At 38.4% G+C, this 18,162-nt stretch overlaps 2 protein-coding genes across 3 annotated transcripts; one reads left to right on the forward strand and one right to left on the reverse strand.

Annotated features, from left to right (window-relative positions):
• Nucleotides 1-741: 741 nt before the first annotated feature.
• LOC120004270 (heavy metal-associated isoprenylated plant protein 39-like) lies at nucleotides 742-2,509 on the forward strand. 2 transcript variants are annotated; one of them, XM_038853561.1, is made up of 3 exons: nucleotides 742-943; nucleotides 1,391-1,466; nucleotides 1,747-2,509. In XM_038853561.1, the coding sequence occupies exon 3, from the start codon at nucleotides 1,781-1,783 to the stop codon at nucleotides 2,162-2,164; it is 384 nt and encodes a 127-aa protein (XP_038709489.1). In that variant the 5' UTR covers nucleotides 742-943; nucleotides 1,391-1,466; nucleotides 1,747-1,780; the 3' UTR covers nucleotides 2,165-2,509. The 2 variants fall into 2 exon arrangements, with proteins under 2 accessions (XP_038709489.1, XP_038709488.1); XM_038853560.1 differs by having other exon boundaries at nucleotides 755-943; nucleotides 1,764-2,480.
• An 11,885-nt stretch (nucleotides 2,510-14,394) lies between these two features.
• LOC120004434 (1-aminocyclopropane-1-carboxylate synthase-like) lies at nucleotides 14,395-17,503 on the reverse strand. Its single transcript, XM_038853785.1, has 3 exons — nucleotides 17,209-17,503; nucleotides 16,787-17,079; nucleotides 14,395-15,646 (listed from the first exon to the last, which is right to left on the reverse strand). The coding sequence occupies exons 1-3, from the start codon at nucleotides 17,368-17,370 to the stop codon at nucleotides 14,656-14,658; spliced, it is 1,446 nt and encodes a 481-aa protein (XP_038709713.1). The 5' UTR covers nucleotides 17,371-17,503; the 3' UTR covers nucleotides 14,395-14,655.
• Nucleotides 17,504-18,162: the final 659 nt, after the last annotated feature.

Raw genomic sequence — 18,162 nt, forward strand, 5'->3', positions numbered from 1 at the left:
TTAGTTGTTGAGGTGTATGCATAAGATTTGATGTGCATGTAGACACCTTAACGACTAATATAATTGGGATTCCAATTGCCGTGATTTTTATCTTTTTCAAAGAAATTAATATTGAACCTTGTCTTTTTTGGTTGAAGACCACTTTAAGCAATTTAGATTTCTATACGTATAAAATCTAAAAGAACAATTATTATGACCACATACGTTGATACGTAATAACAAGAATGAGGGGGACCTTCAATAATGCAATATTGCTTTTCATCAGCATCAATTGTGGTGGTGATCACAATTTCAAGACCTGCATTGATAAAACTATTGCATATCTTTTTTCTTTTTTTTTTTATTTTAAATATCACTCACAAATATGTTTTTTATTGGAATCGAATCTTGAACATCTAATCAAAATTATGGAATATTACGAGTTTTATTATGTCATTACACATATGTGGTCGGCTTGTTGTGGTTCCCACAAACTTCTCACTTGCGTGGCAATTGACGGGACGAAAGATTACACACCTTGTTGTGAACTAAGGTTCAAGTCTCACTAGAGGCATGAGTGTATACATGAATTTTCTATGTGTTTACTTCATCATTTGATATTTCGAACACAATAAATTTAATTTTTGTTTCGAATTAAAATATAGTTAGATACTTTAGACCGACTATCATAAATTTATAATTTAAAAAAACTACCGTACACACCCGAGCATCCCTCCAAGACCTAATCCTGCATGATCCAAGTCATTTTCAAGTTTGCTTACGCCTCAGCATCATTAACACCGAATGATTCGATTTTGTCTCTCTCTTCCTTTATTTTATACTTCTTTTCAAGAAACAGCATTAATACTCCCTATTCGGTCTTATCTCCCGACTCTCTCTAACCTTCTCCTCTCTGTTTTCGATCTGCGCACAGAATCTCTGTAAAGGCAATCCACCAATGAAGGTTTGTTTCCCACTTAGGACCTACTCATTTACCGAGCTGGACTTTCTCTGTCTTTTTTTTTTTTGTGATGGTTTAGGAATTAAAGGCATACTACTTGGATATCCATTTTTTGATTCTTGGTTCAGGCATTTAGTCGAATAGATCATGTGTATTGTAAAGGTCTCTTTATAAATCACACTTTTCCTGTGTAAAGCAAGATTTTGGGATATTAGTTCAGTGTAGTCTAGTTTGCTTCTCTGATTGAAAGATTATTAAAGGCTTGGTTGATTCTGAGTTTGCATCCTTAAACTTGATTTTGTTCATTCACCTTTGCTTTCTCTGACTATTTCCGTGTTTTGTCAAAATGTTCTAATACTAAAAGAAAAAAAAACAACATGTATTTGTGTATGTGCTGCTTTTATGTAGCCTGATTGGTTTGATGTGGATCTGTTGAATTTGTTTATGCAGAAGGTTGTATTAAAGTTGGATTTACATGATGACAAAGGCAAGCAGAAGGCTCTCAAGACTGTCTCTACTCTTTCTGGTATAACAATTTTGTCTTAATATTGTATTTGCTTAGATTGAAAATTCATGTTTTGACTGTTACCAATTGGATTTTGGTTCCTTTTATTTGAATTAAAGTTCTTTTCTTGTTTCTTTTTCTATTTCTCCTGAAATGAATCCTTGCCAAAGTTGATGAACAAAATCTTATACAGTAGCTGTTAAACTTTACCCAATCAAAGGGTGTCTCTTATTTTCTGCCTATCATTGAAAAATGGATTTGCTTTTCTCCTTTTGTTCTTATGTTGCTTAATGAGTTTTAGTTATTTGATTTATTTAGGAATCGATTCGATCTCCATGGACATGAAAGAGAAGAAATTGACAGTAATTGGGTCAGTTGATCCGGTGAATGTAGTTAGCAAGTTGCGCAAATATTGGCAAACAGACATAGTCTCAATAGGACCAGCAAAAGAGCCCGAGAAGAAAGAAGAACCAAAGAAGGAAGAAGCAAAGAAAGAAGACGAACCCAAGAAGGAGGAAGCCAAGAAAGAAGAACCCAGTAAGGAAGAACCCAAAAAGGAGGAAGAGAAGAAAGAAGAACAGAAGAAGAAAGAGCAGCCACCAGTACCAGATCCTGTTTTGGAACTAGTCAAGGCCTACAGAGCATACAATCCTCACATGACCAGTTATTACTATGACCAGAGTATGGAAGAGAATCCAAATCCCTGTGTTATTTGTTAAACAGGCAGGCCGTGATTCTCTTATGTTCCGAATTCTGATTAAGCTCTTATGATCAGTGCCTGCAAAGGCGCGTAGGAGGCAACATCCAAGTGGAATGGGAGGTATTGTATATATTTGGTGATGCCTCATTGATCTATTTACATATATGTGTTGTTGTTGTGTATATTCTTGAATTCACTTTGAATACAACAATTACCTTTAAATTAACAAGAATCAATCAGTTTTGCCTGAACAATATGTTATAGTTGATTGATCTCTATATATTCGACTAGTTTAAGTTGTGTAGTCAATTCATTTTTGCCAAAATGAATATCATATGTATAGACTTTCTCTTGCCTGTACATTGATGCACCCTACAAGAGCATGACATGTACAAAGTTTGAATCCATTGTGAACAAGGAGCTTCTGTTCTGAATAATGTGATTGGAGAAGCTGACATGATGAGTTCTCTCCGTTGGGTCTTAAACACTAGTAGCTCTTCAAGTTGTTCTTTAGTCATGAACAATATGACTATCAATTTTTGTGCTTTTCAATTGAGGGTCCAAATCCAATGGCCCTTTCAGACGTAGGGAGGGTGCATGGGATGGGACAGAGGCAGCTGAAAAGCAAGAAACTCAACAGGTCTGGGAAGTCATTATGATATTGGTGGGTCACATTTGAATCATACATATTCCTTCAACAATTTGTTTCTCTCTATGCTGCATGTGTGTTTCATAGCAATTGAAGGGTCATATTCCTTCAATTGTAATGTCTCAAGTCAGCAACAACAACCAACCATACATGAATAGGGTTAGGTTACCAATCTATACTTGTTTATGCTTGTTTATATTATAATTTGTTTGATCTGACCTCACTTAATGGCTATACTTGTTTATATTATAATTTGGTTACAGTAATGATAGATATCCCAGTAGTTTGGTATCTCAATTACAAACACAAGACAAGACTAGTATACAAAAATGGGTAATATACAACCAATCTCTTCAAATCCCTTACAAGCCTTGGAATACAAGGGGGCTTCAAATTAAGAAAATGTTTATGCTTCCAAACAAAAATTAATTTTGTCAAAATTGATGGTTCCCTTTTACCTTTTCACATTCAAACAACTTTTATATTGTAGCCACCTTTTTCTTTTCCTTTTTTAGTTATTGATAAATCACCATTTTTATTGCTAATAACGAGAGAGACTGAGAGTATACTCGAACCTAGGACCTTAATTGTTCTAGTTGAAGTCCTAAAGAACTATCAGATCCGGCTCTGAACTTCTTTTTTTTTAACGTTATCAGGGTTATAGGACTGTAAATGAGCCGAGTTGAGCTGAGCTTTGCCTTTTCGAGCTCGTTCCTTAATGTTTTTAGCGAGTTCAAGCTCAATCTGAGCTTTAATTAGACGAGCTTGAGATTTTATGTTCAATTCAAAGGCATGTTCGACGTTGCATGGTTCGATTAATAATATGAACGAGTTTGTTCAGGAGTTTAACGAGCATGTTCATGAACAAATTTATCAAAGGAATATGCTTAATAATATACGTGTTTTTTTTGGAGTGCACAAGCTTGTTCACGAACGCTAAACAAATATTTTTAGAGCACTTAACCAAACTTATTCGCGAACAAAATAAACGAGCTTGTTCGCGAACATAACTGAATACACGGTTGTTCGAGCTTGACTAGTTTATCTATCGGGATTAAAAAATATGTTCAAACTCGTTTGTTTACCTTCTCAAACGGACACTAATTGGAGGTTCAATCGGGCCAGTTCGCGAGCACAACCACCCCTCGGCTAATTTGTAGCCCTACAAGGATATGAGCTGGTGTATTGAAGTACTACCACAAAAATTGATTAATATTATCTCAAAATTATGCAAATAAGAAAAATGGAACCAAGTTTGAGATGATAGCTGAGTCACGAACTAGATCGCTCTCTTTAAGACGATTTCGTGGCTCTGCCTCTGAATTGTGCTAGTAGTGAATAGCAACGGCGCCCCGGGATAAAACAACATAGATTCTCTATGATGAATGCTCTTTGCATACAAGATCACCAAGAATCGCAAGAATTTTTTATTGACCAAAAAATCAGAACCACCCATCTTTTGATATATATAATATCGAAAATGCTAAACTTCCATACAACTATTTATCCATAATCTTGCCAGCTAGATATATATGAAAATAAAGAGTCTACAACAGTGCAATAAAGGCTGAAACAACGTAATAAAATGTCAAAACAATGTCATAAAGGTCTATGCACAGTCGTCAGAAAATCCCCGACTTGGATCTTACTAAATTTTTGTTTTTCGGTGACACTGAGAGCAGATTCCGTCTTGTCTTACTATCCTGAGCTCGATTCCGACGAGTTTAGCTTACCACAAACAATTTGGACGCTCCTATAAAAACAATTTGAAAAAAGTTTGGTTTATTGAAAAAATAATATAATAGGTGGCCTAGATAATATAATAAGAGTGTGAAACAATTTAATAAGAGACCGATATAATGTAATAAATGCTCGTGTTTTTATTATTCATATAGTGTAATAAAGTATGACTAGACGAAAAATATCGACAATGGATTTTCTTGAAAAGTGTTTTACGGGCTTGTTTGGGCAATAATTTTACACAACAATATATTGTTTGGTACAATATATTGTTTTGACTCACCAAACAAAATTTTTTGGGTTAGAATTCCTAGACAATTTTTGAGTACTCCAAGACCATTTTATTGTCATTTTGGAATTGTTCCAAATTGAACAATTCTCAAACCATTTTGAGTGTGTTTTCTATTATGTCCTTATATTATTTGGACTTCTATTATTAAGATTATTGAACTTTTATTATTAATATAATAAATTAATGTCATGTGCTCACCGAGATAATGGGACTTTTATTATTAATATTATAAATAAAAATTAATTAGTAAATTAATGTTATGTCCTAGCCGAGATAATGATACTTTCATTATTAATATTATAAATAAAAATCTTAAAATAAATTTCAATGTTTTTATTAATATTTTAAATTATTTGTTATGTATTTTCCTATTTATTTGAATATGTTACCACTGGATTGCATAATACCCCTGCACATAATTTGTCACAACAATTTTAACACTGATATGCTATCAACAAAAACACAACCAAACATCTACCAGCATTACATGAACCATATATGTTACTATTTATTACCAGCATATATTGTAGACAATATATACTACAATATATGTTACTGTCAAAATTTTCTATCAAACGAACCCTACATGCTGATTTTGAATACGTATTTTTTTTAGAAATTTAACATGTATTTTGAGAGATAAAATGTTTTGAAGTTTCGATTAAGAAAAGAAAAATAATTATGAATATCTAGGGATGCTTGGTTATGTACGACAAGGACTACCAATATAATATAGTAAGATTGGAACTTGAGTCTAGGATACAATTCCCAAAACTTGAGTTTAGGACATAATTTCCAAAACCTTAACTACTGTCCTACCTTTCAACTCATGTTCAACACACATAAAACTCTTTTAAATATATACAAATATCAACAGTTGGAAGTAATTGAATCCCGTCAACATAATTAGGTCATAGGTTCATAGTTCAAACCTCTTCATAATTATTAAAAGAAATTTTTAAAAAATGAGATAATTGAAAATCGATTTGTTTGTCTTTTTTACCTTTGCTCGTGTACTAAAATGGGAATTATTCATCTATCATGAACAATTTTATTCACGGAAAATGTCGTTCATGCTCGCTTGACAAATATTGGACACATAGGTCTAACAAAAATTCATTTTTTTTAAATAAATACCTCTTTTAGAAAATAATAATTACATAATTTCACATTTTCCCTTCTTCTTTAATAGGCATGGACATAAAAATACCTAAGTCTAAGACACCTACTCTCCATCTTCATCATTATCACGTTTACCTCCATCTCCACCCTTGCATATGTCCGCCTCTATCTCCGCCAAAGCCACCGCCACCGTCCCTCCTCCACCACTATTGCACCTCCACATTCACCACCGTCGCACTGTGCGTTTCAATGAGAGGAGTCTAACGACGGTTGTAATGTAGAGAACCATCGTCGGAATCGTCTGGATTTGAGACTTTTTCTTTCATGTTAAACAGTAACATGAACTGATACATAACGGAGAGTGATGTAATTGACATTTTCATAAGTACTTATGTGTCCATGTATTTTTTGAGTGGACCTATATATCCAAAAGACTCCTTAAAGGTATCGGGCTTGAAATTTTCCCATATTTTTAATCCTACTTTCTTTATAGTTTTAGCGATTTGTGAGGCCCATTGTAGATGGATCATATGATCATCTGCGTGTGGAAAAAAATTGTTAAATACTTTCTTTCAAATATTTCTCAAGATAAAAATCAATTAATTGAAGCCTTTGATTACCATAACCAAGAAATGAAGAACATGCATTCAAGCAAGATGTCTACCCCTTTTTCATGTGTGTGTATAAAGTGCGGACGTCCGCAACTTAATAATTTGTGCACTCTATTTTTTAAGTGTTTTCAAAAGTGATAACATGTTTTAAATTAAAGATGAGATTGAGGTACGTAAGTTAATATAATTTGCGGATTTATATCTTGAAACTGATGACTGAGACTACAGTACTACTACTGTCCAACATCCGTTAGCAAAATCTTTAGAGCAAACGTGCAAGCAATGCCCATGTATTGGATAAGATCATAATCAATAAATAAAAAAAGTCAAATAAATATTGTAGTGGATATATACATGAGAATTGAGAACACAGAGTCATGGTGTACGTAGAAACATAAATTCCAATATTTTTGTCCTATATGTTTGTGAAATTTTGGGGCCAACAATCCCTTCCATTGATAGACTCGTGTCTAGTAATAAGAGATGATGTGCATGCTCATCAACTATTATAAATCCGAAAATGATAAACATAAACATCTCAGCATTTGATATTATAATTATCTCAGTTATTTAGTTAAGACGTACAAGACTCATGTAAAATTACACACTTCACATTATGCATATAAAATCTTGTATATACAGTTCAGCAACTGGGATACCAGGGATACCACTTATTGTGATCCCTATCATAATCGAAGTCAATCATCTATATATAATAATTAGAGAATTATACATGCATTTGCTGCCGTGATTGGTGCATCTCTTCCGATCCAATCCTGGTGAAAATATGGAACAAAGTAAATTTTTAGGAAATCCATATGTTTCATCCATACAAGGTAAATAAACAAGCTTTCATTAGATGCCATACATCAACAACATAATGACTAAACCCCAACTCACCAGACAAAATATATAATCATCATCTTCTTCTTAGAGATCAGGTATGACCAAGGACATTATTGATGCAATATTGGAGTCTTCACATCAGCCAAAACACAACCAGATTTGTGTGAAACAAAAATGGTGTTGGGGGGACACTGTGTCTCATCAGCAATACAAAAAAGACAAACAACTTTTTAACCTCTCATTGTAGTGCATATCCGATCCAATATTTGACCTGTTCAACAACAAAATAGACGATTTCATGCTTTTTTGTATTCCATATATAACTAGGGGTGACATACTTTGTCCGATGTAGATGATAAAATTTGTCCCGACCCAGATTAAATCAAGTATGAACATAAGTATATGTCCGAAATCTAGGTCCAAACACAGAAATCTTCTCCAATTTACTTGTCCGGACCTTAACCCAGATTAGGTTATTATCCGATTTATTTGTCTGCATTTAAACCAATCCAGATTTGGTCAATTAAGTACGTTCGAAATTCAATCCGGATTAAGGTCCGGATATGTAAATATTTCATAAACACGTGTTGTTGTCCAACTCAGAATTGATTTTTTTGTCAACCCATCTCTAACTAAAGAGCTCCAAACAATAAAATAATAAAGATCTTCTTTTTTATGGATGACCACAAAATATATTCATTAGATAAGTGTCTATTAACATAGGTATCATTCCATTAACATTTGAATATTATTTCCGTCGATGACATGACTTGGAATTTCACAGTTTGGCATTGTGACACGTCATGGATGCACATAGTTGCCTTTAATATATGGCTTGGAATGCATGTCATAATATATAAGTCATTTTCGTTTTCGGACAATCCATGTTGGAAGCCCGCAAAGTTTACAAAATACACGTCTGCGCATAGGAGAGTCGCTATATATATATATGTATATGTATATGTGTATATATATATATTGATAATACCAAAATTACCCCACCAATAAAAGTTGGACATGTGACACATAAGTAACAGCTATGCCAAGATCAATCAGCAGCCAAAGTTCCTACTTCGGTATGATTGAAGTAGCTACTTCGGTATGACCAAGAAGAGGCCGAACTACAGGATTGAAGGCACTACTTCGGTCGTTCATTAGAGTAAGATGTCTGGACCGCGTGGGAGGAAGGTCATGACCGACCTTCCTAAGACATTCCTTCCTACCGATGTGGTTTGTCCCATCTGACCTAGGTAGTAAGGTTCGGCCATACCTTACTAAGGTCAGTTTACCAAGGAAGAGTCCAAACAGGACATTAACTCCCAGGCAGAGGCCTACTCTTTTTTGGAGAGGGATACATAGGGAATTTACCCTCCGAAAGACCCTCTAGCAAACCAATGAGAGAGAGTCTGACACCTACTACAACTCAAACTGCTCAGGCGCATATAAAAAGGGGACCTCCATTCTCAGGTAAAGAGGCTAACTCCTGCACTCAAATTTACTTACTGAGCAAGAGGCAGAGCTCCAAATAGCGAGCCATCCTCCCAAGTTTAGTACCGTACTGACTTGAGCGTCAGAGAGGTCCCCCCGAGCACACCCTCGGGGCCCTACCGAAGCTTACGTTTGCTTATTGTGCAGAAAGGAAGGCAACCGATCAGGAAGGAAGAACTTGGTCTGACTAACTGATTCGTCTAGTAGGGTCGGGCCTATTTTTGACGTCATCAGTTTGGCGCCGTCTGTGGGAAGGAAAGTAAACTTCCCAAAAGATACTCACAAAGTTAGACCAAGAAGAAACAACGATACTTCAGATGAATGAAGGTCTCCTCGGAAGAAGGTAGACCTCCTTAGAAAAGAGAAGGAAGATCTCCTCACGGAAGGTAGATCTCCTCAAAAGAATGAAGGTCACCTCGTAAGAAGGTAGACCTCCTTCGAGAAGGAAGATCTCCTCAGAAGAATGGAATTCTCCTCGGAAGAAGGTAGACCTCCTTAGAGAAGGAAGAAGATCTCCTCGAAAGAAGGTAGACCTCTTTAGAGAAGTAAGAAGGTCTCCTCACGGAAGGAAGATCTCCTTAGAAGAATGAAGGTCTCCTCGGAAGAAGGTAGACCTCCTTAGAGAAGGAAGAAAGTCTCCTCACAGAAGAAATATCTCCTCCGACTAATGAAGGTCTCCTCGGAAGAAGGTAGACCTCCTTAGAAAATAGAAGGAAGATCTCCTCACGGAAGGTAGATCTCCTCAAAAGAATGAAGGTCACCTCGTAAGAAGGTAGACCTCCTTCGAGAAGGAAGATCTCCTCAGAAGAATGGAAGTCTCCTCGGAAGAAGGTAGACCTCCTTAGAGAAGGAAGAAGATCTCCTCGGAAGAAGGTATACCTCCTTAGAGAGGGAAGAAGGTCTCCTCATAGAAGGAAGATCTCCTTAGAAGAATGAATGTCTCCTCGGAAGAAGGTGGACCTCCTTAAAGAAGGAAGAAGGTCTCCTTTTAGAAGGAATATCTCCTCAGAAGAATGAAGATCTTCTCGGAAGAAGATAGACCTCCTTAGAGAGGGAAGAAGGTCTCCTCATAGAAGGAAGATCTCCTTAGAAGAGAATGAATGTCTCCTCAAATAAGGAAGACCTTCTCAAAAGAAGGAATGTCTCATCGGATGAAGGAATACATCCTCAAAAGAAGGAATGTCTCATCGGAAGAAGGTGGACCTCCTTAGAGAAGGAAGAAGGCTTCCTCACAGAAGTAATATTTCCTCAAAAGAATTAAGGTCTACTCGAAAGAAGGTAGACCTCCTCAGAGAAGGAAGAAAGTCTCCTCGGAAGAAGGTAAACCTCCTTAGAGAATGAAGAAGGTCTCCTTCAGAAGGAAGATCACCTCAGAAGAAAGAAAGTCTCCTCGAAAGAATGATGACCTCATCAGAAGAGAATGAAAAATTCCTCATATAAGGAAGGTCTCCTCAAAATAGAAGGAAGATCTCCTCAGAGAAAAATGAACATTTCCTCCTCAAAAAATCTACCTCAAGAAAATTACCAAATAGAAAGAAGAAAATGTACCTCATTGAAAAAAAAAATCTTCATCAACAAATTGTCGGATGCGGAACTAGATCGGCCTACTAGTTTAGTGTTCACTAGTTCGGCCACCTGGGATAGCATGCACTACTTCAGCCTACTAGTTCAGCGCTCACCAATTTGGCCACCTGATAGAGCACATACCAGTTGAACACACACTAGTTCAGCCACCAAATAGAGCACACCACCAGTTCGGCCTCCCTCCTGGTATAGCACGAACTAGTTCGTCCTCCCGGTTTAACTTGCTCCAATACGGCCTTTCAATTGCCAGACAGAAGGAAAGAGACCTCCTCGGCAAAGAATTTTACTCAACAAGGAATCCTCCTTGGCAACAGATGACTCCTCTTACCAACATAGAACCAGAGCGGGCATACTCTTCCTCGGTCCGGGGGGCATATGTGTGAAAATTCAAAGTCCAAATCAGGACCGAAGTGTCCCACTTAGGCCAGTTCGGCCCAAAAGACTTGTGAAAATTCAAAGTCCAAATCAGGACCGAAGTGTCCCACTTAGGCCAGTTCGGCCCAAAAGACTTGTGAAAATTTCAAGTCCAAATCAGGACCCAAGTGTCCCACTTAGGCCAGTATGGCCCAAAAGACTTGGGAAAAATTCCAAGTTCAAAAAAGGATTAAAGAGGTCCGACCTAGGCCACTTCGGCCCACCAAGGTCGCTTTGTCCAACCTAGGACACTTCAGCCAATTTGGCCGCTTCGGCCCACCTAGTTCGCTTCGGCCAACGTAGGTCGCTTGGGCCAAAATGGCTTAGAAAAATTCGAAGTCCCAAAAAGGACTAAAAAGGTCCCACGTAGGACACTTCGGCCCACCAAGGCTGCTTCGTCCAATCTAGGACGCTTCGGCCAACCTAGGCCGCTCCGTCCAATCTAGGACGTTTCAGCTAACCTAGGCCGCTTCGACCCACCTAGGTCGCTTCGGCCTAAACGGTCACTTCGACCAAAATGACTTAGAAAAATTCTATGTCCAAATCAGGACTGAAGTGTCCCACTTAGGCCAGTATGGCCCAAAAGACTTGGGAAAAATTCCAAGTTCAAAAAAGGATTAAAGAGGTCCGACCTAGGCCACTTCGGCCCACCAAGGTCGCTTTGTCCAACCTAGGACACTTCAGCCAATTTGGCCGCTTCGGCCCACCTAGTTCGCTTCGGCCAACGTAGGTCGCTTCGGCCAAAATGGCTTAGAAAAATTCGAAGTCTCAAAAAGGACTAAAGAGGTCCCACGTAGGACACTTCGGCCCACCAAGGCTGCTTTGTCCAATCTAGGACGCTTCGGCCAACCTAGGCCGCTTCGTCCAATCTAGGACGTTTCAGCTAACCTAGGCCGCTTCGACCCACCTAGGTCGCTTCGGCCTAAACGGTCACTTCGGCCAAAATGACTTAGAAAAATTCTATGTCCAAATCAGGACTGAAGTGTCCCACTTAGGCCAGTATGGCCCAAAAGACTTGGGAAAAATTCCAAGTTCAAAAAAGGATTAAAGAGGTCCGACCTAGGCCACTTCGGCCCACCAAGGTCGCTTTGTCCAACCTAGGACACTTCAGCCAATTTGGCCGCTTCGGCCCACCTAGGTCGCTTCGGCCAACCTAGGTCGTTTTGGCCCAAAGGGTCACTTCGGCCAAAATGGCTTAGAAAAATTCTAAGTCCCAAAAAGGACTAAAGAGGTCCCACGTAGGCCACTTCGACCCACCTAGGCCTCTTCATCCAAGTAGGCCGCTTCATTCCACCTAGGCCGCTTTGTCCAATCTAAGACGTTTCAGCCAACCTAGGCCGCTTCGGCCCACCTATGACGCTTCGGCCAACCTAGGCCGCTTCGTCCAACCTAGGACGCTTTGGCCAACCTACCGCTTCGTCCAAACTAGGTTGCTTCGGTCAACCTATGACGCTTCGGCCAATTAGGTCACTTCAGCCAACCTAGGCCGCTTCGGCCCACCTAGGTCGCTTCGGCTAACCTAGGCCACTTTGGCCAAACTAAGCCACTTCGGCCAACCTAGGTCGCTTCAGCCCACTTCGGCCAACCTATGTCGCTTTAGCCCAAAGGGTCACTTCGGCCAAAATGGCTTAGAAAAATTCTAAGTCTCAAAATAGGACCAAAGTGTCCCATCTAGGGTAGTTCAGCTCGGTAAGGTCAGTCTGCCCAAAAGACTTGTAAAAATTTTCCAAGTCCAAAATAAGACCAAAGTGTCCCACCTAGACTAGCTCAGTCAAAATAGGTCGGTTCGGCCAAATAGGTCAGTCGCCCCAAAAGATTTGTAAAAAATCATAAGTCCAACTCAGAGGACCAAGTGATCCCACTGGGTCAGTTCGGCCAACTAGGTTAGCGTGGCCAACTAGGTCAGCTCGGCCAACTAGACCTGTTCGGCCCTCCAGGTCAGTTCGGTCATTCATGTGCTCATAACAGAGAAAGATGAAGGAAGGGAAAAGACCCAGCCAGAGAAGCTCTTCCCCCTGATAAAGTCTCCTCAGAACAAATGACTTGGTTAAAATACACAAGTCTCAAAAGAATGGCCAAGGAGACACGCAGAGGAAAGTAACCAAGCTAGGTCATCCCAGTTGAAGGCACGTCGCCACTTAGACGGAAAAATAAAAAATAGCGCGGAAAGGCTCGTTAAAATAGAGAGTAAAAGGTCGTGAATCTCAAGCTACATTGAGATAAATACAGGCTATAATTACCCTCCCATCAATTCGCCAAAAGACGTATCGATGAGAGTGTAGGGGGCATATGATAATACCAAAATTACCCCACCAATAAAAGTTGGACATGTGACACATAAGTAACAGCAATGCCAAGATCAATCAGCAGCCAAAGTTCCTACTTCGGTATGATTGAAGTAGCTACTTCGGTATGACCAAGAAGAGGCCGAACTACAAGATTGAAGGCACTACTTCGGTTGTTCATTAGAGTAAGATGTCTGGACCGCGTGGTAGGAAGGTCATGACCGACCTTCCTAAGACACTCCTTCCTACCGATGTGGTTTGTCCCATCTGACCTAGGTAGTAAGGTTCGGCCATACCTTACTAAGGTCATTTTACCAAGGAAGAGTCCAAACAGGACATTAACTCCCAGGCAGAGGCCTACTCTTTTTTGGAGAGGGATACATAGGGAATTTACCCTCCGAAAGACCCTCTAGCAAACCAATGAGAGAGAGTCTGACACCTACTACAACTCAAACTGCTCAGGCGCATATAAAAAGGGGACCTCCATTCTCAGGTAAAGAGGCTAACTCCTGCACTCAAATTTACTTACTGAGCAAGAGGCAGAGCTCCAAATAGCGAGCCATCCTCCCAAGTTTAGTACCGTACTGACTTGAGCGTCGGAGAGGTCCCCCCGAGCACACCCTCGGGGCCCTACCGAAGCTTACGTTTGCTTATTGTGCAGAAAGGAAGGCAACCGATCAGGAAGGAAGAACTTGGTCTGACTAACTGATTCGTCTAGTAGGGTCGGGCCTATTTTTGACGTATATATATATATATATATATATATATATATATATATATATATATATATATATATATATATATATATCATAATGAGATGTTTGTTTAATGCATTAGCTATGGCATATATTAGTAACTTGTAAAATATCTCTTTATAGTGGGCATAAGAATGAATGAGATTGCAATGTTATATAGAACGAGAAGTGAAAAAGAAAACTCTAATTATTTTAAAAACTAATATTATGTATAATCATGGTGAAGATTATTCTAAGTAAGGGTGATAATGATCGATTTTTTTTTTCAATTTTTTGACATAAATTTCACCAACCAGTTGGTTGGTTATTCTCAATTTTTTAGATTTTCGATGGGTTCTACAAATAAATATGTAAATTTTTTGACCAAATCTGACCACTTGGTCGGTTAACCCAACGTTCGATTTTGTCGATAACTTTTATAATCCTAGTTTTAAGGAGATAAATATTATAGAAACAATTGTACTTATCAAAAAGAGCCAATTGAGCGTCATTGTGAAGCATTACAATTTAGAAATCGGGAACATGAAAACAGACAGATAGCACAATTACAACTTCTTCCCCAGATTAGTTGTCTATGGACAACTTGAAAATAAATACGATCCAACACACAAACAACATTTTAGATCCTTAAAAAAAAAGCTTATATAGCTTGACTAATGGGAAAAAATGGTTATTCCATAGCCTTCATGAGTGAGAGAGAAAGAGAGAGAGAGAGAGATGGAGCTTAATTCCTTGCCCTAACAAGGGGTGAGTGAGGGATTGGAGAATGTGGAGACATGACACCCTCCTCGAATCTCCGAGCGGAGAAGCTCAGACTGAGATCCTCTTTCCAGCGCTGCCTCTTCAACGGCGCCTCTTTTCGCTCCTCTCCTTCACCAACAAATGCTTGCATTCTCTTGAGAGCCACTTGGACTGTTTCATCATCCATGTTTGCAAAGCATACCCTAAACCAACCCGGCTCGACGCAATGAAAAGAAGAGCCCGGAGAAACATTGAGCTTCACTTTGTCAATAATGACTCTCCACAACACCATTTCACCTTCAAATGTCTCTTCTTTAAGTAGATGCCTCAAATCCATCCAAACATAAAGACCAGCATTGCTTTTCAAGCAACTAATACCAACTTCTTCAAGTCCCTTAGTGATAATCCCATGTCTCTTAGCGAGCCTCTTGGCGCTCTCCGTGAGGAAATTGTCGACAAATTCATCGTCGGAAAGCATTGCAGCTAGCAAGTATTGAGTTTGCGAGGAGACTAATCCGAAGCTGGACATTTTCCGGCCACAACTCACCACATCATTATTGTACGAATAGACAATGCCAACCCTAAAGCCAGGGAAACCCAAGTCCTTAGATAAACTGTAAACAATGTGAATAAGGTCGCGGTTGCAGCGATCAGCCATCTCTTGCACAATCTCTGCGACGCTTACAAAACCGGGGGAGCTGAAGACACAGGACGCGTAAATTTCGTCGCAGACAAGGTGAATGTTCTTTTGATTCACAAATGTGACCAAACTCCTTAGTGTGTCTCTGTCCAATACTGTCCCAAGTGGGTTTGATGGGTTCACCATGATCAATCCTTTCACATTGATGTTAGCTTTTTGTGCCCTTTCATATGCTGCTTCAAGTGCTTCTTTTGTTATCTGAAAATTGTTTGAGCTATCACAATCTACAGGTATGATCTGTACCCTGGTTCGCCATCGAAGGTCTCGATCAAATCTGCAATAGTATTCAAAAAGGAAAACAAAAACATTTTTGAGTAAAACTGTCCAATGTTTGTTATTCTTTGTCAAACAAGGAATATACTAGAAAATGAAGAGTTTGATTCAATATATGACTAAAATTCACTAATTACTTGGAAGAAAAACAGCATTTGCCTACATAAAAGTTCTCCAAATTTTCCAAATAAGTTGCCATCCAAGAATTTGCTTGCGCGCCCTTTGAACTATCTGGAAATTATGGGTAGTGTCAATTATTTCATTAATTTTTTGGATTAATTTAGATTAGTATTTACAAAGGAAGACCAAAGCTTGTAAGTAGTTGACTTAACCTTCCATGACCAAAACATAGTTAAATTAATTAATGCATGTTTTTTACCTAAATCCTAATAATCAGTCAAATTGGTCTAGGTTGGTGAGCTAAGTTTGACTTATGTGGTAACCATTAAACCTTTAATATAGTGAAAAATAAGTGCTTAGTGAAATTCTGAATTAATACCACTTTTACACATCGAAAGATAATCAGTGTGTCAATTTACACATCGTTATTTAAAATATTTCAATTTGGTCACCCAATAATAAAATTGTTTCAAAGGTAGATTTTTCTACTTTGGGTCAGTCAAACTGTACATGTGGTAAGCAATATTTGAACAGTCAACGTGCCACATGTGCAGTTTGACTGCCCCAAAGTGAGAAAATCTGTTGAGAGACCAAGTTGAAACAATTTTATCATTGGATGACCAAATTGAAACATTTTAAATAATGATGTGTAAATTTAAAAACTGACTATCTTTCGGTGTGCAAAAGTGGTATTAACCCGTGAAATTCCCCATAAGTAGTAAAATAATATATAGTAGTGTTGAAAAGTCAACTATTCCCAACATAAGTACGTACGTACATACATACATATATATAAACATATATCAATTACGATAGCAATTGTCAGCTCGTGAGTTGTACGTACGTGATTTCATGTGTATCTTGTGAGATATATTGAGCCCACAAATTCACTTAAATTCTATGCATCCAACTTAGTAGCTGAAATAACTGTGATACCAGCTGATGGAATGTTTATCATTTTCGTACATGTATATGTAAACACCAAAATTAGCAAAACAAAAAAGAGAGAAGGGGACCATACGCGGGATAGTACGGTGAGGGAACAAGAAAAGCGTCGCCTGGATCGGCCAAACAGAAGATGATGGTCTCATTTGCACCGGTGGCTCCACCGCTCATGACTATGCGGTTGGGATCGAATATGACTCTTCCACCTCTCTCTCTCCCCATAAACTTGGCTATTGCCTCTCTAAATTCAGGCAAACCATGGTAGTCCTGAAAGTTTGCAAGCTCTTTGAACATTTTGACTCCTTCAGTAGTGCATATGGAGGCCTTTGGATTCTTCTTTATCCAATTCTGAACCAAATCGAGCGAAAGCTGCAGGAATATATATATATATATATACACACACAAACAATATATAACATAATTAAATAACAAGTTTAAATATGAAAAATGAAAGATAAAAAGATCCTATCAACTATCAAGGTTGAACTGCAAAATTACCTGGTTTTCTGCGAGACCCATCTGGATAACTCCGTCGGGATTGTGGATGGGGTGAAAAGGGTTCTTGTCGTAGGCCTTCCATCCGTCGAAGTAAGATGAATTCTCACCATGACCATCATTGGTTGCAAGCTCAGACAAGACTGCTTGCTTATGATGACTCATTTTAGTATATCAAGTGATGAATACTATTTGAGGATTTGTTTGTGTTGCAGGAAGAGATAAATATGAAGTGGTGATGGAGGAGCTAAGTGTGTGTGGGAATTTATAGGCAAGAAAAGAACAAGGGGAGGGGAGGGGAGGGGAGTCTGGAAAAGAAATAAGGAAGGAAAAGTCTTTATTTCAAAGTCTAAAGGTTTGATCAGACCAACACCCATGAACGGAAATAACAGAGACGATGTGTTCTTGTTTAATTTGGACATTCAAGCAAGCTGCGTAATTGATAGCTAGCGTCTTTAGTGAAATCTCTCTCTCTCTCTCTCTCTCTCATGAACAAGGAAAAAAACACACACAAGACCCACGTGTATGACAAATATTCCCTTGTGCCTAAAATCTGACGTCATTATATTTGTCATGGAATGACTCAATTTATGTTCTTATTATTCTGTATATTAGTATATATTCTATAGAAACTTCAGTTGCTTCTAAGAGAGAATTAGAAACTTCCCCAGAAGTAGGAAATCCTTTTGGTTTTTGATGCTGTCCTGCCCTGGAATAATTATGTTATAGGGGTATCTATTTTTGTTCCAGTGTTTTTTTTTTGTTCCAATAGACAATTGGCCAACAAAAGTGATATCCCAGTATTTTTTGTTCCAGCTATCTCATAGATTGAGATGGACAAATATGATCCATGCGAAATCGTGACCTCATATGATCTTATATGAAATCTTGTGCGTCCATTTCAGCAATTGAGATAACTAGAACAAAAAATACTGAAATTTGTAACAATGCTAATTT

The sequence above is a fragment of the Tripterygium wilfordii genome, chromosome 8, assembly GCF_013401445.1.
Source record: "Tripterygium wilfordii isolate XIE 37 chromosome 8, ASM1340144v1, whole genome shotgun sequence".
In the NCBI taxonomy this organism is placed as follows: Eukaryota; Viridiplantae; Streptophyta; class Magnoliopsida; order Celastrales; family Celastraceae; genus Tripterygium; species Tripterygium wilfordii.